The sequence below is a fragment of the Heteronotia binoei genome, chromosome 16 (assembly GCF_032191835.1).
Source record: "Heteronotia binoei isolate CCM8104 ecotype False Entrance Well chromosome 16, APGP_CSIRO_Hbin_v1, whole genome shotgun sequence".
NCBI lineage: Eukaryota > Metazoa > Chordata > Lepidosauria > Squamata > Gekkonidae > Heteronotia > Heteronotia binoei.
The window spans coordinates 15688227-15715695 of record NC_083238.1 but is presented as its reverse complement, the minus strand read 5'-3'; the positions used below and the strand labels follow the sequence as shown (position 1 = coordinate 15715695).

The 27469-nt window shown below is 44.4% G+C and overlaps 1 protein-coding gene and 1 non-coding gene across 2 annotated transcripts; one reads left to right on the top strand and one right to left on the bottom strand.

Annotated features, from left to right (window-relative positions):
- RND3 (Rho family GTPase 3) lies at nt 1–27199 on the top strand. Its single transcript, XM_060256887.1, has 5 exons — nt 1–465; nt 1289–1376; nt 14842–14951; nt 19424–19558; nt 25289–27199. The coding sequence occupies exons 1-5, from the start codon at nt 316–318 to the stop codon at nt 25538–25540; spliced, it is 735 nt and encodes a 244-aa protein (XP_060112870.1). The 5' UTR covers nt 1–315; the 3' UTR covers nt 25541–27199.
- Nucleotides 8601–8672, bottom strand: TRNAL-GAG (transfer RNA leucine (anticodon GAG)). The gene has a single exon. It is a non-coding gene; the product is annotated as a tRNA-Leu (tRNA).
- Nucleotides 27200–27469: the final 270 nt, after the last annotated feature.

Sequence of the window (27469 nt, the reverse complement as noted above, 5' to 3'; positions counted from 1 at the left end):
CCGCAGCCGCCTCTCGGGCCGCGCTTTGCAGGCTCCATAAAAGGGCAAGAGGCGGAGCGCTCGGCGGCGCTCCCGGAGCAGCGGATTGGGAGACGGCGGCGCATATAAATCTAGGCAGGGCGGAGGGAAACAAAGCAGTCTGCCCGGAATCGCGCCGCCTGGGAAGGAGCTCCGCTAGCGCAACTTGGCGGGGAGAGAAAGGGACGCAGCTCGCTCGCTCTCTTGCTGGGGCTCGGGGCTTTCTCGATCCGCTCCGCGGCCAAGGCGTCGTTTTGGGTTTCTCGGCGAGGAAGGCAAAGGGCTCAGGGCAGCTCAATGAAGGAAAGAAGAGCGAGCCAGAAATTATCCAGCAAGTCGATCATGGATCCGAACCAGAACGTCAAGTGCAAGATCGTCGTCGTGGGGGACACCCAGTGCGGGAAAACGGCTCTGCTCCACGTCTTCGCCAAGGACTGCTTCCCCGAGGTAAGGCTTGGCGCTCGTTGGGGTGGAAAACGCTGCAGGGGGAAACGCGATGGAACTTCGGACGCAGGCGAGGCGAACGCGGTGGAACTTCCTGCGCGATGAGTTTAGGTGTTTAAGGCGGGTTTTGGGGGAGAGTCGGATGGAAGAAAGCCACCCGCTGTACCCCCCCCCCCCATCCCACCCCCGTGTTCACACGAGACGCTCTAAAAAGCACTTCCGAGTTCTGCTTGTGCCGCATGAGTCGCGCGTGGATGCTTTGAATGTGGAGTAGAGTGCAAAAGAGACGGAGTTTCTAGTTTTGCATTTAAAAAGAAGCCCGATTGGCGCGTTGGAAAGGCCTTCGGAAGAGTTTAGTCGAACTTCGACATTAACAAACTTTTTTTGGTTTGGGTATAAGTCAAGTTTTTTTAACGCTCCGAAGCATTTCACTTCACCGACGTCACGGTTTTTTTTTTAATTCCAAGTCTGTGGAAAGTGCTCCGAGAACACGTCTTTGTATGTCGTGCGAATGTTGTAAATATGGAACAGAAGGCAGAAAAGACCCAATTTTAAATGGGATTTGTATATGTAACGAAAGGCATCGTATTTGAGTTTTGAGGATTTTTTTTTTTAAATCACTCCTGGAAATTCAGTTGGAAAGGAAATTATTTAAATGTCTGGAAAGGTGAAAGGAAATACCAGGGGGAAAATACTTCTGCTTCCCCCCCTCCCCTTTAGTTAACTCTTCATCCACCTTTCTTAAATCTACGTGATGGATATTAACATGTGATGTGGTGTGTAACGCTGTTTTTCTTTTCTCTTTTTTTTTCTTTTCGTTACCTAGAACTATGTCCCCACTGTGTTTGAGAATTACACTGCCAGTTTTGAAATTGACACACAAAGGATAGAACTCAGCCTCTGGGACACTTCTGGTAAGGGACTTGTGGCGTCGACGGAATGCCTGTTCTGTTTCCATGTTATTCGGGTGACTCATCTTGATTTGCACGTAAATTATAGGTCATTGCTAAAACCTCAATTGTTAACACCCTCTGGATGAATAGCTGTTTGCCTTCTGTGAGGTTTTTGTGGACTCCCAGTTTTTAAAAAAAAAAACACACACACAAACAAGTATTTCTACAATGCGATCATCTCACTTATGCTACCTGCCTTCTGCATCCCCGTCCTTTCTAAAGGCTCTTGTGCTAATCAGCAGAACAGATGGGAGAGGCTTATTATGGCCTGCCGTGAGCCGTTCATTTTAATATTTGTCACTACTGCTGCGAAACCCAGCATGTGTTCTCCTTTGATTGTACGATGCTTGTACAGAAACAAGATGATGAGTCGCTAAACAAATATCTGAGTATGTTAGGTTCTTTCTTGCTTGCTAGAAAGAACCACCATTACAAGCCTAATTTGCTGTTTTCCTGAGACTCAAACCCCATTAATAGGAAGGGCTAGGTGGAAAATAGTAAATTTTAGTCTGGGTCTCAGCACACATTGTTAGGATTTGGCTCAGAAATCAGCAGAGGGTGGGAAAGCTTTCAGAACAGACCATAAGAGGGTGGGGGGAGGGAGAAGGATGCAACTAGAGATGGGAGAGACCTGGACCAATTTCTCACTAGCAGTTGCTCCGCCCCCGGGCTTCTGCTTTTCCTGGCTCAAGCGATTGATTACCCACCAGTTGCTGTGTGAGTGCATTTTGACCCATGGCTCCCTCCAGTTTCCCACATGGCTTCCTGGTCTTGTTTTTTTAGAGATCAGGAAACCATAAGGGAAATTGGAGGGAGCCTCAGGTCAAAATGCACCCACACCGTGACTGTTGGGGAAATTGATAGTTTGAGCTGGGCAAAGTAGAAGCTCGGGGTGGAGCAACTGCTAGTGCAGAATCAGTCCTAATCTTCCCCTTTTATTGTGTTGCCTCTTGCACAGTCTCCTCCAATACTTCTCTGTCCTGAATCCTTCTCAGTTGATTGACTGTTCCATATCCTGCCTTTGGAGCTTCTTAATGTTGCTTCCTCCAGTAGGAGGTTCTATGATTTTTTTACTATTCCACTCCTTTTGGAAATCTGTGTAGCAGCGATAAGATGGAAGGAGAAGTCAAATAGGGAGACTCTTTTGTCTAGGCAAAGGAAGACCGACATAGTTTTCTGTTGTTGTTTGTTTTTAATGACCATCCCTGCCTTCGCAGAGGACTTGAAGCATGTGATATCATGAGCCGCTTTGATCTTCATGTTGTGGCTTAAAGACCATTAATTGTCTCCATCATGAAGTTAATTATGTGAGCTAGCAGGATAGGGTTCACAGTTAATAGAGGCCATGTGACAGAGTAAACCTCTGCATACATTCTGTATAGGAAATACAAAGGAGAGTGATGCTAAATTGGAACCTGTTGTTGGAACAGTTTGTTTTTAGGTTTTTGCGGGGGGGGGGGGGTTGAGCAGGAGCACACAGGAACTCAGTTCTGGCTGGACTGGTGTCGGGGATGTGGCCTAATATGCAAATGAGTTCCTGCTGAGCTTTTTCTATTAAAAAAGCCCTTTGCAAAACAATGCTGACATCAGGGGTGTGGCCTAATATGCACATGAGTTCCTACTGGGCTTTTTCTGCAAAAAAAGCCCTGGGTTTTTGTTTAGGGGCATCAGAGGCCTAATAAAATACCGTCAGGGCCTACATCTGGCCTGCTAGTTGTCCATTCCTGTTCCAAAGGATGGCCATTCTGGTTGTTCTTGGACTTGGTTGGATGTTAGAGAAGGAAAAGGGACATGAGTTTTGTGTACATGGGGTGAGGAAAGAGGTCAGATAAAGGATGAATTTGCTAAATAATGTAGCTGAAGAAACAAGGAGCCACAGAGTGTCCTATAGTGCCGTCTTCCAAGGAGACCTGTCTTGAGGATATAAAGAATCTAGCTTCCCATCCCTGCGCCAGTTGATGGATATGAAGATAGGATGTCATGGAGTTAAGGACCATAAGATTCTATGCTTGTTAATGGAGAATTCAAATGTTCTGCTCCCACTGGGTTAAAGGGAGATTAAAGAGCTGCGTAGAAGAGTGCAAGAGTGTTCTTGAGAGAGGGAGAGACAAAGGAATGTGCAGGAATGTGGTGAGAACAGCTCACAAGAGAATGGGAAGGCTGGCTAGTTTCTCCTAAAGACTGAAAATGCAGTCAGGGAGTAGACCACCCACCATGGTAGCAAGCCATCTAGGGAGAGAGAAGCAAAATATGGTCCTCTGGGTTTTTTCTTTTTGGGAGGTGGGGGGGGGTTAAAGAGAGGATTAATTGTACAGGTATCGTGGAGTGTTTCTGCATGACATCAGTGAATGCCCAAGCATGCAATCTGCTTGTGGCGCAAAGGGAAGTTTTAACAGCGATAAATACAGAAGTGGCAAGACTCGGCTTGCCTTGTAAATCCGGCAACACTTGTACAGCTCTTTTGAAGAAACCACAATTAAGTTCTTTCCGCCTTAACAGACCTCAGAAGACTTTGCTGTTGTTGGCATCATTGGAATGTTTGCCTCCAGATGTGGGTGACAGCTGTGAGGCCGGCAGTGCTGCTTCTTTTTCTGTTTTTTTTTTAAATTCCCTGCCACAGAGGAATGTTTGCTGCCTTTTCTCTCTCGTCGGTAGGATGAAAGTCCTGTGGAGTTCCTCTCTTTTCTCTCCCCCCTCCCCACTGCCTCCTCCCATGACTCTGGGAAGAGAATTACCAAGAAATAAGAGAGCTCCAGGAAATGAATTAAAAGGAAAGACCTTGTAGCACTACAAAGAGCACTGAGCGAACTGTAGGCTGTGTATAAAGCTCATCTTTTCCTAATAAACAACCACGGACTAAAGTAGCTCCAACTCTGAAATTAATAGGAGAGCCTCTCTCTAAAAGGCTAGGTTGGCTAAGGTCATTCTCCAAAACTTTAGCATTTCCTACTGGTGATGCAATCCTTTGCTTGGTGTTGATACACAGGTGTTGATACCACAGCCCTACGTGAAACTAGTAGAATTGAATTAGGTGGGATCTGTTCTGAGTAAACACGTTGAGCCTAGGCTGGAATTGGTATAGATGCTGCTCTTGCATGCGGGTGTTAGAAATCCTTCTTGAGTAGGTTACTGTATGTTTCCGATGGAATAAGACTGTTCCTTCCTAGTCTTGAGACGGAATAAGGAACTGTCTCCGTTCCAGGCAGCTTATGAGCGGTGACCTCAAACGGGCCTTCAGAAGATGTGGTGTTATATTTGTACTCGAAAGAAAGTTCCAAAGGAAGTGACTTCATATTATTTGTGCAAACGCAGAATTTGAAACCTCTTGCTTGTTGGGGTGGTGGACTTGGTGATCTCTGCCCCTTCCAGTTCGTAGAAAGGAGGTGCAGCCACTTCTGTACATGGACTCAGGCTCTCTGCGGCTATGAGTGAAGTGGCTAGACCTCACGTTGGCACAATAGTTTCTGAAGACTGTCTCTGTTGGTTTCCTGAGTCAAGATCTGGGCTGGCCCTTCATGCACACCTCTCGCTCTGTCATTTTGATGTCACTATGTAGGTCACAGGTGCGGCGACTGAGTGGGCTGGGAAGATCCCGGATAGTCCTAGGCATACAGCGTTGGCGCTTGCCAGACTATCTGCAGATAAGACCAACCTTATGAAACCAGGATTGAGATAATGAAACTATTCCATTGCTTTTAACGAGTACTAGAAATTCTCGTACGGTACATATGGGTCAGATGTTTGAAACTGTAGAAGGTGACGTTAATATGCATTGGTTTGGGTTGAGATATGGGGAAATAAGCTTTTAAAAGAAACAGTATCTTGGTATTTTTTTTACATCAAGACACGTCCACTGTGCATTGTACTAGAAAAGGCGATGATGGCTTCATTTAACGATGCCACTTGGGAGGTGCTACCATTTAAGTTGCAGTTTAGTTGTCTTTGATAGCAGTATTCCCAAGACATTTCAGTATGCCTGTATTAGTCTCTGGCATAATTTTTTTTTAATCGTATTAAACAACTGTGTCCTCTTTAAATCATAATGTATGGAGATTCTTGGATGACTGGCACCCTCAGTTAACTGAAGTTAATTTAATTTGATTTGAAGTCTCTTGATTTTGGGGAAGGCAAGGTGTCTTTTCTGCTCTGGCTAAAGAAAGTCAGCATCTTAAGTCATGTGATGTATGCGCAACTGTGGCTCAATTGCGGGGTATGGTTCATAAGCCAGACTTATTTTAGTTGCTTCCCAGAAGGCTTTGCAGTCATTCTAGGTTTGGGCCAATAAAGCAGATTAGCGCTACTAAAACTAAAAGAGACCTTTACAAAAAAACCAAATTTGTCACAAAGTAACGCTTTGAAATGATCTAATTTCCTATCAATCCCATTTTCACTGGCTTGGCCTACATGCAACAGACTGAGGTGTCCAGATGCTGAGGTAGTGGACTTTACCACCTGAGGTTGCCCTGGTAGGATTGCCAGCCTTCAGGTGGGACCTGGATATCGCCTGCTTTTACAACTGATCTCCAGCTGGCAGAAATCAGCTCCCCTAAAGAAAGGGTGGACTCTATGGCATTGTACCATGTTGAGACTCCTCCATGTTGAGACTCCTCCACCCTCACCTGGCTCCACCCCCAAAGTCTCCTAGGTTGCAGGCATCTCGGAGGTAGGCTGTCTTTTTATGCTTTTTTAATGCACGAGGAAACTTTTCAGAAAGTGCCACCCTCCCCTCATCAGCAACCTGACTTTGTAGAGTCTGCTCATCCACCTCCTTCTGCCGCTGCATTTGTAGGTAAAGGCTCAAGCTCTGTTCTTGGAAAGGAAGCAGAAATGCAGCATGGGATAAGCGAGCAGGAGCGCTGGCTTGTTTGTGTGTCATAGGTACTAGACTCAGACTTCAGATTCATCAGGAATTCCCAGGGGCACAGCTCCTGCACCTTTCTGATGCTTCCCCCTCCTCATCCCCACCTACCTTGTTCATTGAATAGTAGTTGCAGCTGCATAGCAATCCCTGGTTTAGGAGAGCGGGCAGCCAGCCAGCCCCCAGGGGCTTTGCCACGCCCCCAGCAGCCCTCATTAACCCCTGGAGAAGCCCACGCCACCCTTTCTCCACTTCTTATGTGATTTTGTGTGGCAGGTTGCTTGCTGGCCTTTTGACTGGGGGTGGTGGCGCCCAGGAGAGCCCCAGGCGAGTGAGGCCTGCTTGGGCTGGCTGGATCTCTAGCCAGCTCAAGCAGGCCTCACTCGCCCAGGGCTCTCCTTTCTTGCCTTGTGTTGCTTTTGGCTGGGGGGGTGGGAGGTGGTGGCATATGCTAATGAGCTTCACCACCTATTTTTCTACAAAACAAACCCTGACTAGACTTGCAGGCTCAGCTGTTTTGTGCAACTTAGGATCCCAGCTTGGCCACCTGTGGGGTAAATCAACAGAATGGAGAGGCTCAGCCTTTCCAGGAAGGGAATTGCATCCAGAGCCCCTCTGTGTGGACTTGAGTTGTGCATTATAAACATGTCTGATTGAATAAAAGATGGTTTAAGTTTCCTTTCCAAATAAATTACTGCCAGATTTAGCAATGCTCGCCTGTTACCAGTACTCTGCTCCCTTCATAGTATATGTAGCATAATGTACAATAAGTGATATATGATAATCCTGTTGCAATAAGTGATTTCTTTTAGGTCAGTGAATTCCAGGTAGTATGTTCTTCTGGTAGTTTAAAGCTGTGTATCATGGGGACCATAAAAACTATTTATCTGTGTTTGGTGTCTATTAAGTATATCCAATCAAACCCGAGGCATAATTTTTTTTAGCGTTGCCCCTTTAAAATCTTTCTAAAACTTCATGGTTCAGTGAACCATCTGTGGTCCTGATCATAATCTAACTAAGCTTATTACGCTGTCCTAACCATAATAATCGAGGAAGCTTGGACAGTATTGACTTGAGCTGAAGGGTATCAACAGGAGCCCAAGTGCTGTCTTGGCTTCAATTAGTGTGTAATTAAAGCTAGCAGAGCTTCAAAACACATGGGCTTGACTCTTATTGCCAATTGTAATGTATAGTTTAATATGGTCAAAGACCAATCAGATAGAATAAGCATTCTAAATAAAAAGCATACATTCAGAGTATATACATTGTGTTCCAGCTTTTTAAGTCTTAGGGCTAATAAACCAGTTAAGTATTTCCACCAGCGATTTGCTTCAAGGCTTATCACTTACATAGCAAAATTTGCCCCATTTAGGGTAATTTTTTGGTCCCTATCAGCAGCAGACTCTTCTTTCTGATGCTCCCTTTAGAATGGTTCCTAGGGCAGGTACTTTGTCCCTGAAGGATTCCATAAACATCACAATATTTTTGGCATATTTTTTGTCATTGGACAGCTGCTCGGATTTCACTCTAGCAAAATACATTCTACTCTTGGAGGCTTAATCGACCGAGAGGAAAATTACAGGATTTTAGTCTGTGTGGCATTAGAAAGGAGTCCTGTAAGTGAATGTGAGAAACCTAATTTTCTTTAACACTTATTTCTTGAAGAAAGATGTATAAAGATCTAAACCAGGGTTCCTTGCAATATTAATTAGTTGAACTCTTGTGGTACTTGCTCCCTCTTTAAACATTGTAAATGTCACTTGAATCTGGTACTTGATCGATACAATTGACTTTGTGCCTGTCCCAAATAGTTGACTTTTTTTTTAAAAAAAAAGCAAGCCACCACAGCTTAATTGGATTTATACACTTGGTTTTAATGAGAAAAATGTAAGGAATGAACATGTAAGCAGATAACAGGTCAACTGGTAATACAGCAGCGGGTGATAGCGATAACGAGGCACCCTTTCACTTGTCCATCACCAGCAAATACTTGACCTACAACCTAAACAGTAACCACAAATCATTACCATCTGTCACTATGGTAGACACAAATGGAAGCTGGGGCATTTTATACTGCCGTGATAAATAATGCATGGCTGTTACATGTCAGTCTCCATGGCAAGGCCAAAGCCCATAGTGGAGAACAATTAAGTCTTCACTACTCTAGCAGGAAAACTCAAGCGGGGATGGAGGTTTGAACATATGAAGCTGCCTTATACTGAATCAGACACTCGGTCCATCAAAGTCAGTATTGTCTTCTCAGACTGGCAGCGGCTCTCCAGGGTCTCAAGCTGAGGTTTTTCACACCTATTTTCACATCTCTCTTTTGGAGATGCCAGGGATTGAACCTGGGACCTTCTGCTTCTCAAGCAGATGCTCTACCACTGAGCCACAGCCCCATTCATGGCTCTCCAGGGTCTCGAGCTGAGTTTTTTCACACCTATTTGCCTGGACCCTCTTTTGGAGATGCCAGGGATTGAACCTGAGACCTTCTGCTTCCCAAGCAGATGCTCTACCACTGAGCCACCGTCCCTCCCATATCTGGTACAGTATGTGTGATGGTTTGCCAGGGTACCATGATGTCGAAAACACTTGCTTAGAACCCTGGCTTATTTAGTGGAGGGGATGGGGATAGATGGTCATGCGTTACAGCTTCAAAAGCCATCCCCACTGGGACATCTGCACGACAAAGGAATATTGACTTTGAAGCAATGTAATAACTTTTCGCAAAGAATCTTGGGCAGTGTAGTTTGAGAATGCTGAGAGCCTTTTGAGATACTTATCTGCACCTACAGGTTCATGGGAAGGGATAGGATGGGCTATACTTATTTCAGGGCATGCTGAGAGACAGCAGAGCCTTTTTATGGCCCTCTGCTTGGAATCTTAGTTTTGGTAATTCAAGTGTGAAGCATATAGTATACTATTCTGTGTTCTATGCATAATCTTTGGTGTTGCAAACAATGCCTTTGGATGTTCAGCTATTTTTTTTAATGGCCAGACAGAATTAAGCTAATAAAGAATGTGAGCCAAGATTACAGTGGAAACTGCCTTAGAAGCAGATGCTTCGCCCTACCCCATGGCTGTATTGGCATTGAAAGCGTATTCCCCTTCTTGTGAAGGTTTGTTAGGGTTGCATTGATTATATCTTCCTTCAGCCTGTGCATTTTCTGTGCTTGGGCATGGTTTCAAGTTTTCTTAAACCAGCTTTGGGGGGGGGGGGAGCGATGGAACAGAGTGCTATTGAGCTGTGCTGAAAAGGGTCTGTTTAGACTTGGTGCACATTCCCAAGATTCTTCAGGCGCTGAGGATTTTGTTCTGGTAAGGAGATTGGAATGATGAAATACCCTATTGAATTCAGACTCCCAGCTTTGTTCCTCCGTTGCTGTCTTATTTGTGCAGTGATAAAGGATTCCACTATTGCTGATGAAAGAAACCAGAAAATACATTTCTTGTAAGGCAAGCTGTTACTATGTGGTCTTAAAGGATTCTCATTAAAGCCTCTCATTCATTCCCTGGCATACTCTCCCAGAGAGAATAAAAATGGCCAAATGCTATTGTTTCGATCCTGCTTGGTTTGAGACTTGCATATAACTTGTTCTAGCATGCAGCAGTCTAACTGGAAACTTCATCATTTGGTAATTGCTAAAGGTAATGCAGACCTGATTCTATATCATTGCGTTGTGTATATGCATGTACATATATGGTATGCAACATCGCCTGAAGAGTGGTGACTGAGCACTTAGGTATGTGTCTAAGGAATTAATTTTTTTTCTGGGTGAGGCTCCTCACTCTACTCTTGAGCAAGTGATGCCTCTGTCCAAATTGTAATGATCCTTAAAAGAAAAAGGTTGATCCTGCCCATACCTGTCTCTTGATGAGAAGGGAATGTGGCACCCATGCCCAAAGCTTAGTGATTGCTGTGGGTGGAAATTGCCTCCTTGATTCTCTGAAATGCTATTGTAGTTCCAGTCTTTAACAAATAAAACTGTACTCACTGTGAAGTTCCCTTTTGGACCAAATTGGAAGGTCCATCTAGCTTAGGAGTCTCTTTTTCAACTGTGTCAGCTTTTGAAGGGAGATCTTGCTGACCAAACAGGACATCCTTCATTACCTGTTTGTACCTAGTATCTTGAGCACATGGTCATTCATGAAGGCTAAATCCCACTCCCTAAATCTCAGACTCAGCTTCTTTCAAGGTAGTTCTTGTGGGATTTAATCTATAAAACACTCTGAACATAGAATACAAATAATATAGCACTAATGACAACTAACTTTTGAAGAATGGCGACTACTGTCAGTGGCAGCAACAGGTTCACAGGGATGAAGGGAGAGAACCTCAATATCCTTCACACCATCTTAACATTTATCTAAAATCGGTACCTCAGTTTATTTTTAATTAAAACATTTTACGTTTAATTAAATTTAACAGTTACAAGTCCTTGCAGTGAATTGTCAAGAAGGACATCACAAGCCATTGTAAGAACTCTTCTTATGGATATCGCCCGCTATTTTCTTCCCTCAAGCACTGTATAATAGCAGCAGGCTACTTAACTCAGTGAGCTCTGACTTGTGGAGTTTAATAGTCATGAGGTACGATAATGACCACTGTGGCTGTTGGTCAGACAAATTTATGGAGGAGATAGGTCTTTTGCTAATTATTAACCGTTGGGACATGTGGGCTCAGAGGCAGAACGCCTCGGCCAGATGTTGGCTGGCTTTCCTTTGGCATCACTCTGGCCACTGTGGATGCAGGATTTAGATGGATTGTGCTGAACAAGTATGGCTATTAAGTTCTTACTCTTCTGATTGCCTTTGGAAAAGTGGCGTTTCCTCCAGATGGCTTCACAGGGAAGACCTTTCCTTTTAGGCTTCAAATGACGAACATTAATGTGGTCAACCAGGCGAAGCTACTAACTTGGTTGGACTTGTTGTCAAGGCTTCCCTACCAACAGCCGCAATGCTGTCGTCTCTCAGCAGAAGACCAAGAAGCAGTTTTATCATCCCAATCCCATTTGATCTCTTGGGAAGCAGGATTTTACCAGTATGTTTCCATATTGTCCAGAACATCTGGAAGAAACGCCAGCCTTGGTTTTTCAAAGTCTACTGCCTCACAGACCCAGCTCCAAGATCCACTTCCACCTTGCAGAACTGGCGTTGTACCTAAACTCAACTCTTGTTCTGTTACCCATGTGTGTTCTAATCAGGACTAAGAAAACAAGAATATTTGGCGAGGAAAGAAATCATCATTTCCCTGCTGAGGATTAAATAGCCTGTTCAGCTTTTAAATAGTGCACTGCCAGATAAACTTTAAGTGTGCTTATGTACAGCAGCGACCTTTTCAAAAACCATTTCGGAGGAATATGTTAGGCCTTGAAAATCTTGGAGGAAAATCTCAGACTGAGCAGACTACCTTCTGCTGGCCAATACTTCATTCCATGTGTTCCTGTTTCCTTCAAAACTGGCATTCCTCAAATTCCTTCCTTGTGGTCTTTGGCTGGACTGTTCTAGAGAGAAGAGTACTTTGGCTGTTTACCCTGTTACACCCTGAAACATCAGGGTATGTTTTGTGAGGAAGAAGCTATGCTGCAGACAGGTTTCTAATCCTTTTAATTTGTCATTTCTGTGCAGCCCCTGTCTGTTAAATTGAAAGCATTTTGAGTGCAACTGGCTCTGTGATTGGTTCTGGTGTTCTGTAAATGTTTTTACTGCCTCTTAGAACACCAACATGTTGTGAGTAGTAAATACATAATAAATAGCAAAGGTGCTAAGGTTGCATTCAGTTTTCTCTGGTTCATTTAAAAAGATACCTTAGCCATAGGTAGGTGTCCTGATTCAGCAAGCTTGTTAGCTTCCTTGGAGCCAGTAAAAAGGGATCCTAGGGGAAATGCTTCATCAGAAGATGGGTAGCTGCAATGAACTATTAGAGATTCTAGCAGTTCGTTAAACCTTTGGAACTTCAAAGGTTTTTAAATTGACGTCTGGGGTAAAGATGCTACTGATACGATAATAGGGGTATATTAGTTATCATATGAAGGGTCAGGCCCTAAAACGGATAAAAGGAAGTACTTCTTCACCCAAAGGGTGATTAACATGTGGAATTCACTGCCACAGGAGGTGGTGGCGGCCACAAGTATAGCCACCTTCAAGAGAGGTTTAGATAAAAATATGGAGCACAGGTCCATCAGTGGCTATTAGCCACAGTGTGTGTGTATATATAAAAAATTTTGCCACTGTGTGACACAGAGTGTTGGACTGGATGGGCCATTGGCCTGATCCAACATGGCTTCTCTTATGTTCTTATGTGATTGGCTCTGTAGCTACACAGTTCTAACCTATTTATTCCAGGCCTCCTCAACTTCTCCATTACAGTCCCACTAAGCATGTATGAAGACCTGCTGACTGCTAGTCAAGCTGCTCTAATTTTTTGCTGTTTCCCTGGAAATGCAAAAGCAAGAGGCTTATTGAGCTGTGAGGGCTACCATACACAAGACAAACAAGTCTGACTATATCCCACCTTCCCTATGATTCAAGTTGAGATATTCCATTGCCATTTGGGAGGGGGGAGAGCCAGTTTGGTGTAGTGGTTAAGTGTGTGGACTCTTATCTGGGAGAACCGGGTTTGATTCCCCACTCCTCCACTAGCACCTGCTGGAATGGCCTTGGGTTAGCCATAGCTCTGGCAGAGGTTGTCCTTGAAAGGGCAGCTGCTGTGAGAGCCCTCTCCAGCCCCACCCACCTCACAGGGTGTCTGTTGTGGGGGAGGAAGGTAAAGGAGATTGTGAGCCGCTCTGAGACTCTTCGGAGTGAAGGGCGGGATATAAATCCAATATCTTCATCTACCTCACAGGGTGTCTGTTGTGGGGGAGGAAGGGAAAGGAGATTGTGAGCCGCTCTGAGACTCTTCGGAGTGAAGGGCGGGATATAAATCCAATATCTTCATCTACCTCACAGGGTGTCTGTTGTGGGGGGAGGAAGGGAAAGGAGATTGTGAGCCGCTCTGAGACTCTTCGGAGTGGAGGGCGGGATATAAATCCAATATCTTCATCTACCTCACAGGGTGTCTGTTGTGGGGGAGGAAGGTAAAGGAGATTGTGAGCCGCTCTGAGACTCTTCGGAGTGAAGGGCGGGATATAAATCCAATATCTTCTTCTTCTTCTAGATGGTCATCCGTGTTAACTCGCATCTTTGTTGCCTTTTTGGTAATTCTTTTACTTATCTCTTTTTAGCAAAAATGGAGCTAAAACGGCATTACTGGGGGAAATACTGGTGGGAAAGAGAAGCAAATGTGAAAGTAGACTCATGAAAGCAGAAGTTCATTTCTTCACAAGAGCAGAGCATATTGGAATTGGGGATATTTGGCTCTGCCTGAGCAGCTTTTTAAAAAAAAACTCAGTGCCACCTGTAAACTCAAGATAGTATATAGGGGATTTCTAGGACCTCTTTCATCTCTGCTCTGACAGAATCCAGGGCCACTTAACTTCATTGTGGTTGCCGTGTTGTGTGTCCTCATCCACTTAAACATTCATATCCCTTCACAAACAGTCAAGAATAGGGGTAATCATGAGCTGAAAGACTGATCTGGAAGTATGTTGACTTGCAGTGTGTGGGTTGGCTAAAGATGCTGGTAGGCTAGTTGCATCGACAACAAGTAAATAATTAACTCTTGGCAGGGTCAGACAATATTTATGTATGCAGGCTAGGCTCAAAACACAGCCAATATGACTGTTTTCTTTGTATACAATCTCTTCTTCCGGATGGTTCCAAGTACCGGCCTTGCTACATCTAGTAACATTGTGCAGCTAGGACATCTTTTCTGATTTGGAATGCACTTAGCAAAATGCAGAGATCCAAAAGTCATACGGATTATAAAAGGTAGGCTGTGGTAAGCTGAGTTTTTATTTCAGAATTAGCATCCTAGGCAGAGTTAAACCCCTCTAAGTCAGTTGCAGTCAATGAGCTTAGTAGGGTGTAACTCTGCTTAGAATGGCAGCACTAAAGATCTTCTGGCGTTTGGGGTTTTACTTTTGGACCAGTGCAGCTGCTATCAGCCTCTTTCTACAGTCACTGTTATCATAGTCCTTCTAAATGAAAGCTGTGGTTCTGTCTCTTTCTCTCTTTAAAGGAGATATACTGGGTTGACTTAAACTTGAGACATTTCAGAAACAGTGATCATAAAGCTGCCGCCAAACCTGACTTTAATTCCATGAACCAATCAGAAGGGTTTCAAATTTTGGCCTTCCAATGAAGACTTGATTGTTACAGGAGGCTTGTTTCACTGGGAATGGCATCTGTGGAACTGTCCATAATATGCGACGCTTCACCAAATGGATCAGCTGCTACTCCCTTCACATCAAACTCCACAAACTTGGCAGTACTGTGGAGAATGCCTGCATGGCCATAGTTAATGTGTGTTGTGACCCTGTACAAAAATGGCTACCCATCTTGACAAAAATAAAAAAAGAGAGTATCACAGTCAATCGTAGATTACAGTGTTTTGGCCTCTCTTTTGGCTAAGTTGTGTTTCTTTGGCATCCATGTAATCATATCCAACTTCTCTTATTTTAACAGGGTCTCCTTACTACGATAATGTCCGCCCGCTTTCCTACCCAGATTCTGATGCTGTCTTAATTTGTTTTGATGTCAGCCGTCCAGAAACACTTGACAGTGTACTGAAAAAGGTAGATATCTGTGTATCTGTACATCAAGCTATGAAATGTTACTGCTTCCGTCTGTGCATATAATCTCAGAACAAAAATCTGTGTGGTAACGGTTGTTACAGTGGGAAACTTAAAACAATAATGGTGAACTTGACATAATTAGTGGGAGGGTTTTTGTCCCCTAGCTCAGAATGGCCCAGGCTTGTCTGATCTCAGAAACTTAAGTAAGGTTGACTCTGGGCAGTATTAAACTTAAAGAGCACCAAGGAGGTCTAGGTTTGCTGTGCAGAAGTAGGCAGACTACCTCTGAATATCTTTTGCCTTGAAAACTCTGTAGGGCCTCTGTAAGTCAGCTGTGACTTTGATGGCACTTTACACCATCATACCTGGGTCTCCTGGCCTAGGAGAGCACAGCTGAAGGTTCTAAGCATGGGGTTTCATTTGTACCCCTTCAGTAGGGTTGGTAGTTCGATTCCTGTGTGCCTGCTGCGCTAGCCACTGGCTCAGACAGATATTCTTTGCATGTTCATTCCTCAGCAACTTTTGTTAAAAGACCCCAAAAAGCAAGCCAAGAGAGAGAAAAAAAACTTTAAAACAAAACATTTACACTGCCTTTCTGCATAACAAGTGTGAACTTTAAGTCCACAAAATCGCTAACTTCATTTTGTGACAAGTTGGAGCCAGGGTCTCTGTGATTATTGACTGCCAACCAGAATCCAATCGTGATGCTTTAAGTCAGATTCAAAGCCATTGGGCACTCTATGGCTGTGGCCAGACTGGAAGGTTGGCACAGTTTAGGTATGCCATTGATTACTCTGTTGCGTTTTGTGACGGAGATTTTCAATCAGACTTCTACCCTGATCCGGCCTCGCCGCATGTTTCTTCCATGGCTGACTGTTCAGACTAATGCTGCATGTCAACCATAGAGCACGTAGTCTGCTCTTTGCCTTTGACATTTTGTTTGAAAATATTTCATATGCACTACCAGTTTTAAAAAAAACAAAGCGGCAAAACCTGAATGAAAGGTTCGCACTTTTGAAGCAGTTTGAGCACACACTGGGGGAGCTCAGACATTCAGAAATGCAGAACGAAAGCACAGACATCCACAAGCTAGGGTTGCCAAGTCCAATTTAAGAAATATCTGGGGACTTTGGGGGTGGAGCCTAAATCAAGGCTGAGACAAGCATAATTGAACTCCAAAGGGAGTTCTGGCCATCACATTTAAAGGGACGGCACACCTTTTCAATGCCTTCCTTCCATAGGCAATAATGAAGGATTGGGGCACCTTCTTTTGGGGCTCATAGAATTGGACCCCCTGGTTCAATCGTTTTGAAACTTGGGGGATATTTTGGGGAGAGGCACTAGATGCTGTACGGAAAATTTGCTGCCTCTACCTCAAACAACAGCCCCCCCAGAGCCCCAGATACCCGCAGATCAATTCTCCATGATTTTCTATGGGAATAAATCTCCATAGGGAATAACAGAGTTCCCAGCAGACATTTCCTTCCCCTCCCCCCGCTTTCTGACGAACCTGGGGGAGGGCCTCCAAACCGGGGGATCCCCTGCCCCCACCTGGGGATTGGCAACCCTACCACAAGCACTGGACTTGTGGCTGTTTGCTCCACATTCTGGTGTCTGGTGGCTGTTTGCTGCACATTCAACTTCTCATACAACAGTGTGAGTATGACTGGGGAATGGCCACCAGGTGTGGCTGTATGAATGAGTCCATTTAATCCATAAGCGAACAGCAATTCTAGCAGGCCAAACTTTCTGTCTGACCACAACTTATGACATGCTAGACCAGGGGTGGGGAACCTCTGTCCCAAGGGCCGTACATGGCCCTCAAGGTCACTTGGTGTGGCCCTCCCTGGGGAGGATCGTGGGACCCAGCTGCACTGTGCAGCAGCCTCCCCAGGGCCAGGCAGGGATCACAGGGCCTGGATGTACTGTGCAGCAGCCTCCCTGGGGCCTGGCTGGCTGGCCAGAATTGCTGCAGGGCCTGAAGAAGTTACTGTCATGGTTCAGTTTGCACTTGATTATCCCAGATGGTGTGGCCTAATATGCTAATGAGTGTGTGGCCTAATATGCTAATATTAGGGGATGTGGTCTAATATGCTACTGAGTTCCTGCTGGGCTTTTTCTACAAAGAAGCCCTGGACCTGTGCATTTGCCTAGGGCTGAAGGCACTCAACACATAACCAAAAAAAAAAAAATCCAATTTTCCCTACCACTTTTGTATTGCTCAGAGGAGACAGAAGTGATAGTATGTAGATTGTGTCAGGAATGTTAGTTCTGAAGGTTCCCAGGAATGTCACTCTTGAGGGTTCCCATAGAATATAGCATCTCTGGATGCTGCTGCAAAGCTCAGGAGCCCTAAATTCTGAGGATTGTCTGAAGTCTCGAGCATGGCAACTATTGGGAACAAAGCTTCCCATCGTTCCTGGTGGTCCTGAATATTACCCGAACTTTACCACTGATACTTTATTTCTTCTGTCTTGTTTTGGCAAATTTTTTGGGGGAAGGGTGGTAAGGAGAGCTTCAAAGAACAGGTGTGGATCACTGGCATATCAGCATAGGCTCCAGTGAGAGCCATAGTTCAGTAAAGATACAGGGAAGCAGGTGAAGGAAATCTAGAATCTGGCCTCCTTGAAATTTCCAATGCAGTCATCGTTGTTCAATATCTTCTTGCCTCAAGAAAACCACTGAATAGGTCATTAGTGCTCCCCTTTCCATCTTTACTTCCGTGATTTGAGCCACAGAAACTGAAATAAACGTTTGATGTCTATAAACCTTTGACGACCGCTGTCATTGCTGCCAATTTTAACGAAACTGTAGAAGACCCAATACATTATCCAGTGGAGTAGAAAGAGGAGAGATGTTCAGATCCTATATAAATAGCAGCTTGGACAAATACCTATCTTGGCTTTGGTTTTTACCTACAGAGCATATAATGATAATTTGTTTTCAGGGGATGCAGTTAACAGTTAATGATTACATTGATGAAGCCCTCTAGATCTAAGGCAGACCTCTGTTGATACTTCCAATTGCCTGTATCTTTATATCTTGTTCTTTAAAAGAATGTTGTATGAGATCATAACACAGGTGTGGATTGCAACCTGTCAGTTGAATGCAGCAATCTATACCAAGGATGCAATCCATTGGATTCTATGTAGAACACTGCACTGTATACACCTTAATTTTATTGTAATTTTGCTGGACCACATCCAACGTATCCAGTGTTACATGCTAGAACAGCTGATGACCTGATACTTGACTAAATGTGGTGGTTTCTCTAAAGCAACGCCTCTGCAACCAGAGATAATAACACTTGGCATTTGTGTTCAAGCTTTAACCTTTGCATTTTAAATGCAAGTTATTTTCACACTGTTCAGACTAGACTGTGGATGTGAGATGTAGCTGAAGACTATAATTTTATCTAAATATACAGTTGTTTGTAGAAGACCTGCTTGTAACTTGACATCTGAGAAGCTGTTTAAACTTGCTTCCAGCAAAACACCCGTGATTATATCTGTTCATTCATTTGGATGAGTGAGTCATGAGGAAGAGAGTAACGTATGTGGTGGCAGCCTGCCTGTCTAGAAGACAGGCTACATTTCATGGCATGGCTTCCTCCCCTCCTCCCCCCCCCCAGGGAAATAGGAAGGGCTTAATATTATGAGGCTTTGGGCCAAAGTAGTGGCAGCAAAGAAATGTAAGACCTGTTGCAACAAGAAAAAGGCTTCCTCTACCTCAAAGAAGCTAGAAGATACTCAGGACCACAACTTGCTAGTCGGAAGCTCCTTTCATTTTCAGGCCCCCAACTTTCTTTCTTAGAGGGAAAGAATGGCTGCAAGTGGTTCGTTCTGCATCGAGAGAACTTTAATCAGGTAAAACTTAAGCTCAGAGACTAATGAGAACTTTCTCCATTTTTAAAGAGGTGGCAGGTGTGCCGAAGTTCATCTTCTCTTCCCTCCCCTGTCTTGTGAGACTTTGGAGAAGGTGCTCAACTTAAATGACAGTTGAGGACACCAGTCAGCAAAAGCAGGCTCTGCAAATATTCAATGCACAGGATTGCCAGATCCCCTTACCTTGCCAGCAAGGGCCTTTGGGGAGCATTCCAGCAGTAGGCAGGGGCATCCCACTCCCAAAGGACATTTTGGCCACTTCTGGTAAAACATTAAGCCTAAATTTGCTGCAGACCTTCTCAGCGATCACTCAAATGGCTGCTTTGGGGGCATCGCTTCCATCATTTTGGGGTAGGTTTTCTCCCCTGCTGGTCAGCTGGCCGGTGGCTGGGAAGCCCTCCCTAAATTGAGGGATTCCCTGTCAATACATCCCTCGAGCGTTCATCAGTGTAATGTGAATAGACCAGCGGGTCAGAATTCTGACCCCACAGCAGAGCCCAGAAACTGCAGTTTTTAAAATAGAATGTAGACACTCCGCTGTGTGTTATTACGGCACCAATACACTAACCGAGTTGCATTTTTTTACAGTGGAAAGGTGAAATCCAGGAATTCTGTCCAAACACCAAAATGCTCCTGGTTGGCTGCAAGTCTGATTTGCGCACAGATGTTAGTACATTAGTAGAGCTGTCCAATCACAGGCAAACACCAGTGTCATATGATCAGGTAAGTGCTGTACTCAAAGAATGATATAGCTACATGGGTACAATGTGTATTGGCATTTTTACATTTACATCACCAGTATTTATCGGGTTGGATGCCACTGGCTTCATCTCCCCCAATGCTCATTACAGTCCCCATACTACATAGCTGTTGTCTGTGATGGTCTTATGATCCTCACAGAGCCTTTTTGGTAGTCCATTGGGACACTTTCTTCCCCTTTTCAACAGTGGAAAAACTAGCTGGGTCCAACCCATTAGTTCTAGCTACAGTCTGGACCTTTTAGGTTGGCAAAGTGGCTTCCAAATTATGCCATTTAGCCACAGCAAGAAAACCGGAGACCGTGAGAAGATGCAAGTACCTTGCTTGCTAGAAGAGCAGCTCATGTGCCTATTCTGAACTGCTACGCAGAGCATAGTCTTTGAGGGAAGAATCCTATAAACAGGGCCTCTGATAGGATATATTCGTATTGGATGCCTGACTAAGGGAGAGATGGCATTTGTGTGGTGAAAAAGAACACCCAAGCTCGTTCTTCACAGTTGCAGGCCAAAATTTTTCAGGCATTTGATAACCCAACCAATTCTGTAACTCCTGTTCCATCCACATCTGCCGGTTTTATACTTATTTTCTTCGCCTCTTGTCCAAGCTGTGTAACAAAACTGGGCATAGATCCATCTGGCTTTGCAGTGTTCTTCCTTCCTGCAACGAGAGAGAAGACAGCCCAGTCTTTTTTTTTTTGGTCCTTTGTTATGCTAAGCAATAAAACAGAGTGCTGCTGTGCCGCTTAAAACCATGTGAGTTTATGTGTATAGACAATGCCCTTTCTCAAACTGGGAAGTGGAAATATATGTGAAACTAATTACAGCCCCTCTTCTCTCCATGGGATTGCAACATAAAACCCTTTATGGTATATATATATATATTTTTAATGTAAAGCTCCTTAAACTAAAGTCCATGTTAGAGAAATAGGCAAATTGCCTCCTTCTAAGACTGTTATGCAGAAGAAATGTTTCCTTTAAAAACAGGGAGGCCTGCTTCCAAGTACATCTGGAACGCTTGTAGTCCAAGGTTTCTTGTGCTTCAGTACTTCAGCACATGCGTGCAGTTTAATTGCCTGGCTTTATTACATTAAGCTCCTTGCATATCGTGGGGGTAAGACATCTGCCTCTTGGAACTTGACAAGGAATTTGGTCTCTGAAAAGAGGGGAGCTGAGTGAAGTGCAAAGTTGCTCCTTTCTTACTACTCTAGGAGCAAGCCTAGACAAACTAATGTCCTTTATTTCTTATACAACTAATAATCTTCCTTGAATTGCTCACACGCAAAGAATTGTGAGCTCCCTCCAGACTTCAGAGGTTCCTCTGTGCACCTGCTCTGTCAGCTGAGCCCTGGGTTTCCAGCACCAGTGGAAATGCAGACAGTAAGCCCCATTAAGCTTGTCTCAGTTTGCGCTGGGGCCTTAACAATTAGGACATGGAGTTGTTTCTCTTTTGTCCTTGATGCGTCTTGTAAGGAACCCGGTAGGAAGGGTTCGTCAAGCTTCATATCCTGGAGCAGCAAACAATGAACCAATTCTAGACCTATTCCCCTCACATGAAAGCCAGAAGGTGGTGGTCAGGCAGGCCCCGTTGATGGTGGAGAATAAAGGCAGAGTGAAACTTGAGAATGGAAGGTCATATTCCGAACAAAACAATGCTATAAAAGCTATAGGACTGTTGACAGAGCCCAATGTTTTGACTGTCACATGTCACAATGATAGGTTAATTTGTCCACTGCCTATTTCCATTTCATTTCTTGTGTTTACAATTCCTCCCCACCCAACTTTCCTTTGTATCGTTTCCTGGTATGCAATGCCGGAGGTATTCCCCAGCCTCATTTCATTAGAGGCTGAACCCCAAGTTCATGCACAATCATTTCAGGGAAATATTTAGCCTGGGGAGGGTTAGAAAGGCCTGAAAGGTACACAGTGACTTTTGTCCTACAAATTGCCAGCAGGATTCTGATCTCCCCCTTCCTGTTCTTCTCCCCCCTTGCAGTTCATTTTGATACCAGAAAAGGTTGTGCCTGGGGTAGTAGAGCACATGTGGATAGATAGCCATGCGGGCTGCTGCAGTGAGGTAGGGCAAGGTGGAGAGAAATTGCTCTTTGTCCCACCATAACTGCACAGAATACGCATTTATGTTTCCAGGACTAGTAGAAAGCCCGTAGAGTAGTTCCTTTCTTGATGGAGGCTCCTAGGCCTGGTCTGGATTCAAGAATTTGGGATGTGTCCTGTGGCTACAGCCAGAATCCTCAAAGGGCTACATTTTGTGGACTGAAACAGTCAGGGGTCGTTTTGTAGAAAAATAGGTGGTGGAGCTCATCTAGGGTTGCCAAGTCCAATTCAAGAAATATCTGGGGACTTTGGGGGTGGAGCCAGGAGACATTGGGGTGGAGCCAAGAGCAAGGGTGTGACAAGCATAACTGAACTCCAAGGGAGTTCTGGCCATCACATTTAAAGGGACAGCACATCTTTTTAAATGCCTTCCTTCCATAGGAGATAATGAAGGATAGGGGCACCTTCTTTTGGGGCTCATAGAATTGGACCCCCTGGTCCAATCTTTTTGAAACTTGGGAGGTATTTTGGGGAGAGACACTAGATACTATACTGAAAATTTGGTGCATCTATCTCAAAAAACAGCCCCCCTATGGGAATCGGTCATGGAGGTGCATGATGGCTGCGGGGGCAGGGCTTCCCCCGCCGGCCAGCTGGCTGGGGGAGGGGGGAAGCCTGTAAAACGGAGGGATCCCCCTCTAGGACTTGGGGATTGGGAAGCCTAAGCTCATCTAGGGATTGTTATGCAGCTGCACATACTATTCAATGGAGGAGGAGGAGGAGGAGGAGGTGGAACTCTCGGGAAGGTTCAGGAGCTGTGCTCCTGTGAGCTCCCACTGAATCCGAGGCCTGGAAACTGTGTACCCCAAATACTCTCACAGGGTTGTTGTGATGACAAAATGGAGTAGCATAGAATGATATAAGCCACTTTGGGTCCCCGCTGGGGGGAAAGGTGACGTATAAATGAGTTAAACAAATAAAAATGTTGATTGAGGCCTTTTCTGAATACAAGGTGAGCACCAAATTCATTGTCTCAGTAGCAGCCCTGAAGGCAGGATAATTTTCATGGGGTGCACCAGGCGGGGGCGCTAATTAATTAATGCACCCACGATGCATGTCCCTCCCCATGCCACTCATGCAGCAGCAGCTCCTTGCCTCCTTTCTTCCTTCTTCTGAACCTTCAAGACTCCACTTCTCTTCAGGCTCACCAGTCTTCCTCCCTCTTTGGAGAATTCTGCTCCACTCCCACTTTCTCCTTCAAGGCAGGAAGAGGGTCCAATGAGGAAGAGCCCTGGGAGAAGCCATTTGCCCTGAGAAGCAGGTATCTCTTGGCCTGGCCATTACCTTAGCCCTTTAAAAACTCAATCAGCACTTAGTAGCTTTTAGTGCTGTACCTCCCACTCACCCAACTCTTTCCCCATATCAGGCAGCTCCAAAAAAGCGGTACAAGCAGGACTTGGCATGCAGCGCACCGCAGCTAAATTTTAAATTTAACTTTAGCTGTATCTCTCCCACATCTTGCCTTGGGTGGGTGGGGGCCAGGGGTGGGGTCTGGGGTCAGGGTGTAGCAGATTTGAGAGGGGGCATTGCCCCTCTTGCCCTGCCTAGGTATGGGCCTGCTCAGTAGTGGTGAACCAACTCAGAATTCCATCTCTGTTCATCTGAACACCAAGTAGCCTGCAGTTTCTGGATGTCTTCCACTTCCAGAGCGTTCTGATTAGATAGAATGCTCTACCGTGCTGAAGCACATGAGGTATTTTGTGATGCTAGCGGCAGACCTTTGTACAACTTGGAATCTGGAGAATCCTTTAAGTCTGAGGCAGGCACTGTGGGCATCTCTTAGCTTTCCTTTGAAAGCCCTTGGTTATTTTTAAGCAGCAGTAAGTGGTTTAGTAGAAATAATTAGGAATTTAGGCTTTCAGATGGTGTTTAAGGTTAATCCTGATGATTTAATGAGAGAATTAAAAGTTTGGTTTAGAAATAACATACGCCATACAGCTGAAACTAAACCTGTTCCTCTGCAAATCCCACAGTTTGCCAAGCTACCAGCTGAATAGGATTTATGTTTCTTTGCTGCCAATTCCGTTGTAGTCCTAGAACAGTCCTAGTCTGAAGCCCCTTAGCTAGCAGAGATTTGCTTGCATAGTGAAAGCTGCTGGCTTTTCAGTAGTTCCAGTCAGGAGTTTTAAGAAACATTTTAAAGAGGCGGGGTCGTTCCACTTGAGAAATATGGCTGGATTTCTTTTTCAAAGCTCTTGGAGTTGGCGTGAGTTTGTTTCTGTGTTTGATAAATTTAAGCTATTCAACCAAATCTATGTCTGCTTTAGTTTGTTAGTTTAGTTAAACATTTGATCAGGGGGTGTTTTTTGTGGAAAAAGCCCAGCAGGAATGCATTTGCATATTGGCCCATACCCCTGCCACCAAGCCAGCCGGAACTGCGTTCCTGTGCATTCCTGCTCAGAAAATCCCTGCATTTGATAGTGCCACAATGGAAGCCATATGCGGCACTGGACAAGCGACGTACATTTCTGCAGCCACACGGACCAAGAGTCACTGCCCTAGGGTTGTATAAATGGGCTTCACCAGATCCTTATCCCTTTGTAGCTTTCACAGTTGGAGCTGTGCGTAATTGCCTTTTCTAGTAGGCAGGGCTTTTTTTTTTTTGCAGGAACTCACAGGAGCAGAGCTCCACCTGGGCTGGCAGGGCTCCGGCTGGCCCAATCCAGGCCAGGTGGTGTGGCCTGATATGCAGATGAGCTCCTGCTGCTTTTTTTTTCTGTTAAAAAAAAAAGGGGGACTGCTAATAGGGCATGCTACACGGACATCACTGCAAGAGTGTTAATTGCTACTGTGGAACCTGCCGGTTCTTGAGACGATTGAACTGAACTTGCGAGCTTCTAATGACGGGAACATGCTTGTAAGCACAGATGCGGTTCTTCACGAATGCTCTTGCTGCAGTCCAGAAACACCCATTGAAAAGGAGGGTTTTAGTTACAGCTAATTTTGAACTCCTCAGTTCCCCCTTAGTATAAATAGACGGATGTTAAGCATATTTAGCTTTAGGAGGTAAGTGTTCAAACGTGATGTCAAAAAGCTGTAGTGGGAACGATAAAGCTAAGTTGTGGATACCATTCGACATTTTTTGAGGGACAAAACTCATTTTTATTAGGGTTTGTAGAATCTTTCGGGATCAAGTGCCGTGTTCTACTGGAGAAAGTTTTCCTTCCAGACGTTTCGTTCTCAGCTGCGGAGAACATCCTCAGTGGCGTTGCAGCCGGAGCAGGCGCTCTGACCTTCTTGGCTGCAATGCACAGCAGCCAAGAAGGTCAGAGCGCCTGCTCCAGCTGCAACGCCACTGAGGATGTTCTCCGCAGCTGAGAACGAAACGTCTGGAAGGAAACCTTTCTCCAGTAGAACACGGCACTTGATCCCGAAAGATTCTACAAACCCTAATGATGTTGCCAGCCGTGAAAACCTGAAATCTTTGAAAACTAATTTTATTTATTTAGCCTTTTTATATTGCTTTCACCTCATTCGTCATTGTATACAAGCTGCAATCAAAACTTAATTGTGTGATTTGATTCGTGCGGTGCTTTTTTTTTTTTTTAACCCTCTTCTGTGTACTTCTCTCCCCACCCAACAGGGTGCCAACATGGCCAAGCAGATTGGGGCAGCCACTTACATTGAATGCTCAGCCTTGCAGTCAGAAAACAGCGTAAGAGACATTTTTCACGTTGCTACCTTAGCGTGCGTGAACAAAACAAATAAAAATGTTAAGCGGAACAAGTCGCAGAGGGCTACAAAACGAATTTCGCACATGCCTGGCAGGCCGGAACTTTCTACAGTCACTACAGATCTGCGAAAGGACAAAGCGAAGAGCTGTACGGTGATGTGAAGGGGCTGATTTTGTGACGGCGATGCAAAGGACACTGGCATTTGGTGAGATGGTAAAGACTTGGCGAGAAGTGCCCAGTGGGAATGGTCTGTTGTTTGGGTACGAATTGGTGCTTAAAGGCTGTGGTTCACTTTTTGTATGCAAGAAAAACTTGGGAGTTGGTATTTAGAGGACGCCTTGGAAAGAGATGGATGCCGAAGAGATGTCATTGTTGCTTGGTTGAAATACCAAATACAGAGGAAACTATTTGAATGTGCAAAAGCAATGAAGAGAATGGCAGCACTGAAGAAAAATGATGTTCTGGCGTATGCTTAATTTTTAAATCTGTTTTGAATACCTACTTTTGATTTTGATTACATGTTAATATGTTCCTTTCAGAAAAAAGAAATGAAAATATTCCTGCTTTCTTCACTGTGGAGCTTGCCCATGTCGTTATTTGGTTCCCCCCCCCCCAAAAAAAGTTGCTTATTTCCTTCTAGTTCATCCTTTAAAAAATAGGAAATGTATTTTGAGTCATCAAGAGGAAACCCCAGCTTTAAAACACTCATTTTCTCCAACGAGCAGGGAAAGAAAGACGGTTATGAAAATCATCTTCAGAAGGAATGAAGATCAATTATCTGTTCTCAAATACAGAATTCTCTTCAGTGAAATAACGAATGCAAAATTCTGGCGGTTTCACAGCTACATTTTGATGCCTTTGATAAGGACATTTTTAATACTGCATGGATGCCATGGGTTGAGTTACAAAGCCTATTGAATGGTGCTAAGAGTTAGTTATGAAAGGCCCTTAATTAGAAAGGAGTTTTAGTCTTATCGCCCTTGGAATAGGCTCCTTTAGTATGAAGGAGGCGAACGTCAGCACTGCGTAAGGGAATAAGTGCTGTTCTGCTAATATGACTTTCCTGCGATTCTGTTCTGGGGGGTGGGGGGCGGGGATGGGGCGTTGATTTGTTTTAAAGCAAGCACATGAGCCAATGTACCCAATTACCTCCCATTATGATGTTTTTTTTGAAAACAGCTGCAATATGGATGACCATCTCTTATTACACCTTTCTGTTTACATGTAATGAGCACTCTGGAAAATATGGAAAGGAGAGGGTCTGAAAAACAAGGGGAAGCCTTTAAGGGGCCCCGAGTGGAAACTGGATATGGCTTTAATCCGGAAAGTCTAATGCAGGAATATTCAGTGATCATTAAACATTTCTTGTGTGACCCAGATTCTGTCAGATTCCTTTTCACTGACTGATGACTATTGTTACATTCACGAAGCCAATCCAGGAAAATCGTTTGCAGATGTTTTGCTTTAGAGGACACGGCAGCTCCCTACAGCTCGTTGAAATGCAAGCATTTTCCTTTTTTGCCAAAGCTTCAGTTTTGTTTTTGTTTTCCGAAGTGCTATTTCCACAATTTCCAGCTAATGTTGCCATCATAATATGCTTTTGACTGATGCAATGGTATGCTTAAGGCAGTATTAAAAAAAACAACAACAGGTGAGTGCTTTCTGTATTTAAATATTGTAAAAAGGAAAAAAAAAAGTTACTGTTTCAACAGAACAACAATCACTTTTTAACAAACGTCGGTCACTTTGTATGTTTGGGTATTGTTTCTGCAGTATTTATTTTTTCTTTTAAATAAAAAAAAGTTTAGTCGTTGGCTAAATCTCTCTCTTGTGTTATTGTGCAGTCTCCGTTTGTCTGAGATGGCAACTCCCAGTGCATATTGACTTAGAACCAAGTCTCGCTGCGTCAGTATTCACGCACATTTCTTCAAATACATCGAAGTGGGAATAGTCAGGTGTGTAGCCATGTTGGTCTGAAGCAGCAGAAAAGAGTCCCGTGGCACTTTCTTCAGGTACATTGAAGTGGAAGTTGCCAGTCCATACGTATGGGTAGAAGGTGAACAGCAAATTAGCATACAGCTTAATAAAAT

What these genes read in the sequence shown, in the direction of transcription:
- RND3 (XM_060256887.1), top strand. Translation starts at nt 316, where the DNA reads ATGAAGGAAAGAAGAGCGAGCCAGAAATTATCCAGCAAGTCGATCATG. An exon ending in CAGCCTCTGGGACACTTCTG is followed by an intron (nt 1,377 to 14,841) that starts GTAAGGGACTTG and finishes TTATTTTAACAG; the next exon opens with GGTCTCCTTACTACGATAAT. An exon ending in TTGACAGTGTACTGAAAAAG is followed by an intron (nt 14,952 to 19,423) that starts GTAGATATCTGT and finishes ATTTTTTTACAG; the next exon opens with TGGAAAGGTGAAATCCAGGA.